This window comes from Rhinopithecus bieti, unplaced genomic scaffold (assembly GCF_001698545.2).
Source record: "Rhinopithecus bieti isolate Rb0 unplaced genomic scaffold, ASM169854v2 scaffold_30687, whole genome shotgun sequence".
In the NCBI taxonomy this organism is placed as follows: domain Eukaryota; kingdom Metazoa; phylum Chordata; class Mammalia; order Primates; family Cercopithecidae; genus Rhinopithecus; species Rhinopithecus bieti.
In genome coordinates this window covers 733,209-737,023 of record NW_016813366.1, presented here as the reverse complement: position 1 = coordinate 737,023, position 3,815 = coordinate 733,209, and the positions used below count along the sequence as shown (strand labels likewise).

At 63.8% G+C, this 3,815-nt stretch overlaps 1 protein-coding gene across 3 annotated transcripts in view; it reads left to right on the top strand.

Annotated features, from left to right (window-relative positions):
- CACTIN (cactin, spliceosome C complex subunit) overlaps positions 1 to 2,730 on the top strand; it is a 17,477-nt gene extending 14,747 nt beyond the window's left edge. Inside the window, exons 10-12 of one of the 3 annotated variants that reach the window (XM_017848009.1) lie at positions 69 to 294; positions 950 to 1,459; positions 2,390 to 2,718. In XM_017848009.1, the coding sequence (XP_017703498.1) occupies positions 69 to 294; positions 950 to 1,440 (717 nt within the window). In that variant the 3' untranslated portion in view covers positions 1,441 to 1,459; positions 2,390 to 2,718. Of the gene's footprint in view, positions 1 to 44; positions 295 to 949 lie in introns of all 3 variants that reach the window. The other 2 variants (XM_017848011.1, XM_017848008.1) reach the window with 2 other exon arrangements.
- The last annotated feature ends 1,085 nt before the right edge of the window (positions 2,731 to 3,815 follow it).

Here is a 3,815-nt window from a genome sequence, read left to right as displayed (position 1 = left end):
CCCCGCCCGGGCCCTCCTCGGAGAGCGGCCCCGCGGAGGCCGAGGTGGACGGCGCGGCCCCGACAGAGGGCGACGGCGACGGCGACGGTGAGGGCGAGGGCGAGGGCGAGGGCGAGGGCGAGGCAGTGCTCATGGAGGAGGACCTGATTCAGCAGAGCCTGGATGACTACGACGCTGGCAGGTACAGCCCGCGGCTGCTCACGGCTCATGAGCTGCCACTGGACGCGCACGTGCTGGAGCCGGATGAGGACCTGCAGCGCCTGCAGCTCTCGCGCCAGCAGCTCCAGGTCACAGGTAAGGGCGGGGCTGGAGGCCAGGGGCGGGGCCAGGGGTGAGCTGGGGCGGGGCTGGAGATGCAGGGGCGGGGCTCTTCCAGCCTCCTTTCCTGGGGGAAGCCCCTGATGTCAGTGGGGAGCTGCTTGATTCTTCTCCCCCGGATCTCTGAGCGTCCCTTCGGTCAACTGCGCGTGCCCTGGGGCGTTCACTCATTCGTCCTGGACTTGCTGGCCTGCTGGCCTTGGGGCCACAGGTGGTGGAATCTTTCACCGGCCGCTGTCCGAGCACTCCCTGGGCGGCCTCCGTCCTAAGACAGAGGAGAAAATACCAGCTTCAGAAAATTCCTGGGCCAGGACCCCCTCGGGGGTCGTGCGTAGGGCTGGATCCCGCAGCCAGGCCCGAACCACCAGGCTCTCCTGCTGCTTGGCGGGGAAGCGCGCTGCGCTTGGTCCCCACCCAGGAGGATGATAGATATGACAACCAAGGTTCAGGGCCCAGGGTGGATAGAGCAGGTCTTAGGGTCCCCCTGGCCCTGTCCCCTACCATGTGCCTTAGCCTGCCCCAGCCTGTTTCCCTTTTGCGGGAGACACCAGCGGCCTCCCCTGTCAGGCTGGGAGGGAGGCCAGGACGCAGGGGGAGGCCAAGGCCCGGGTGAACACCGTCCCACCCGCAGGAGACGCCAGCGAGAGCGCTGAGGACATCTTCTTCCGGCGGGCCAAGGAGGGCATGGGCCAGGACGAGGCGCAGTTCAGCGTGGAGATGCCGCTCACCGGCAAGGCCTACCTGTGGGCCGACAAGTACCGGCCACGCAAGCCGCGCTTCTTCAACCGCGTGCACACGGGCTTCGAGTGGAACAAATACAACCAGACACACTACGACTTCGACAACCCGCCGCCCAAGATCGTGCAGGGCTACAAGTTCAACATCTTCTACCCCGACCTCATCGACAAGCGCTCCACGCCCGAGTACTTCCTGGAGGCCTGCCCGGACAACAAGGATTTCGCCATCCTGCGCTTCCACGCGGGGCCGCCCTACGAGGACATCGCCTTCAAGATCGTCAACCGCGAATGGGAATACTCGCACCGCCACGGCTTCCGCTGCCAGTTTGCCAACGGCATCTTCCAGCTGTGGTTCCACTTCAAGCGCTACCGCTACCGGCGGTGATGCCCCGGGGAAATGGCAGGCAGGTGTCCTCGGGGGCCGCAATAAAGGGACTTTGGTGAAGCTGACAGTCACTCCAGGGCCACTGTCTGGGCTGAAGGGCCACAGGTTGACATCTCACCTCAGGCTGCATCTTCCCCTCGCCGGGCCTCAGTTTCCCCCTGTGTAAAAGGAGGGTCCCCATAGAGCCTGCCTTGGTGAGCTGAGGACACGCTGGGACAGGCTGGCCCAGGGTCCCGATGCATCGGAGGGGGCGCTGGGGGCATCTTTAGAGCACAAGGGCGGCCAGCAGCCACCAGCTGACCTCACTGCCCAGGCGGACACGCTCCGCCGCCCCTCAGCCAAGCTGGGTGTGGGGTCCACAGGGCCTGCCCCAGGCGGCAGCCACACAGTGTGCCGTGGAGATGGACCAGCGGGGCCCGGGCTTGGCAGTGCCAGGCTTGTGAGAAGCAGGAAACTCAAGGCCAGCCCCGACACATCACGGGGCACCCATTGGGCGTTTGAGGCAGAGCCCGTGGCTGTGGGGCAGCTCCAGCCCTGCCCACGGGCCACCCTCACCCGCATTGGGAGCATTGAGGCCAGGACCCTGCTGGCACCCGATCCGCCACTGTGGAAGAGACCATCTGGACACCCAAACTGCAGGGCCTGGTCCCCAACTCACCCGTGCTGGCTGTGGGTCCATGTCCCTGCAGCGGGGTGTGGGGGGCGCGTCGGGGTTCCCGTTCCTCTCATGGTCATGGGAACCAAAAGCCACCGAGCCGTTCTCCCCTGGCCTCCGAGCACAGGGCCTGGAGGGCAGGGGCTCCCCAAGCCCGGGGGTTGGAGAATGGTGAGGGGCTTCCCCCAGGGATCCCCCCATCTGGCCTGCTCACAGGGCCTTGGGGCAGGAGACCAGCGACCCCGAGTTCCGCCCATGTCAGGACAGTAGCTCCTTCTCATTCCCCTTTCTCAGGCCAGGAGGGCCAAGGGCCACACGGATGCCACAGCCCAGGTTGGAGTGGCCCAGCCGGCAGGCTTGTTCCTTCAGCATCTGACGGGAACATCTCCAACAGAAGCAAAATGGAATGTGCCTCCCGGACCCCCAAAAGGCCACCCAACCTCACCAGGCAGCAGCCCCAGCCTACCCACAGCCCGCCCAGACGCCCCGCCTCATCTGGAAATCGTTTCGCTTGTTTCTCTAAAAAGACTTTTGTAGGTGGGAAAAAAGATACTTTATTCTCATGGAACTGGCCTATTGGCAAGATTGCATGTTTTTTTAATAAACGTTTTATTTTAGAATAATCTCAGGTTTGCCGAAGTGCAGAGTGTAGCGTCCCTGACGCCCCACACCCGCTGCCCTAGTTGCTGGCGGCATTTGTGACACGGTGCATTTGTCACAAGGGAAGAGCCTGGGAAACAACATGGCACCCACCTGGGGCCCGGTGGCCTCGGGAGCTGCGTTAGTGCCCGGCTCTGTCTTTGCCTCCCACCCCTCTGCGTTGCTTCCCACAGTGGGGTGACGGTCCGTTCCCCAGACGACGGGAGGAAGGGCACAAGGGTGGACACAGCTGCTGGCCTGGGCCCAGGCTGTCGTGGGGGCAGTGCTTGGCCATGCCTGGAGACATTCGTGGTGGTCCCGCCTTGGGACTGCTCCTGGCGTGGAGTGGGTAGAGGCCAGGGATGCTGCCCAGCGTGCCGCAGTGCCCAGGATGAGCCTCCCCAGATGTCCTCACCTCCAGGGATGCTGCCCAGCGCGCCGCAGTGCCCAGGATGAGCCTCCCCAGATGTCCTCACTGCAGTAGGCAGAGGTGGGAGGCAGATCCTGCACTCCCCCAGGTCACTGGTCACCTCCCAGCCCCGGCCTCTAACAGGATCCCAGGAGTCTCTGGCACACGGCTTGGGAACTGGCCAGGGAAATGCATCTGATCAGAGTCCCCTCTCCACACTGCAGACCCTGACCCGCCTGCTCCAGAATCCCAAATCGCACTGCAGCACACACGGCACCGCCATCCCCGGCCTAGCCTTTAGCAGTCATCACAAGCCGACGGCAGATGGCCAGAGCCATCTTAGAATCCTCTGGGCAGCCTCTTGCGTGGGTCCCTGGCCAGCTCCACCGCCGATCAGGACAGGCTGCTGGGAGCAGGGCTGAGTCCCGGCTGGACTCGGGAGGCACTTTTTCTTCTTTTGAGGCAGGCTGGAGTGCAGTGGCCTGATCGCAGCTCTCTACATCCTCAACACTACAAGGCACTTTTGAGCCCAGAGTGGTGTTTGAGACAGGCTGGGTTCTGTAGTCACAGCCCAGGTTGTGTGTGCGTGGTTGGGGCAGTCCAGCCAGTACTGGGCCTAACCCAGACCTCACACCAGCAATATGTGACAGTATTTACTTCCATTTGGCTGCT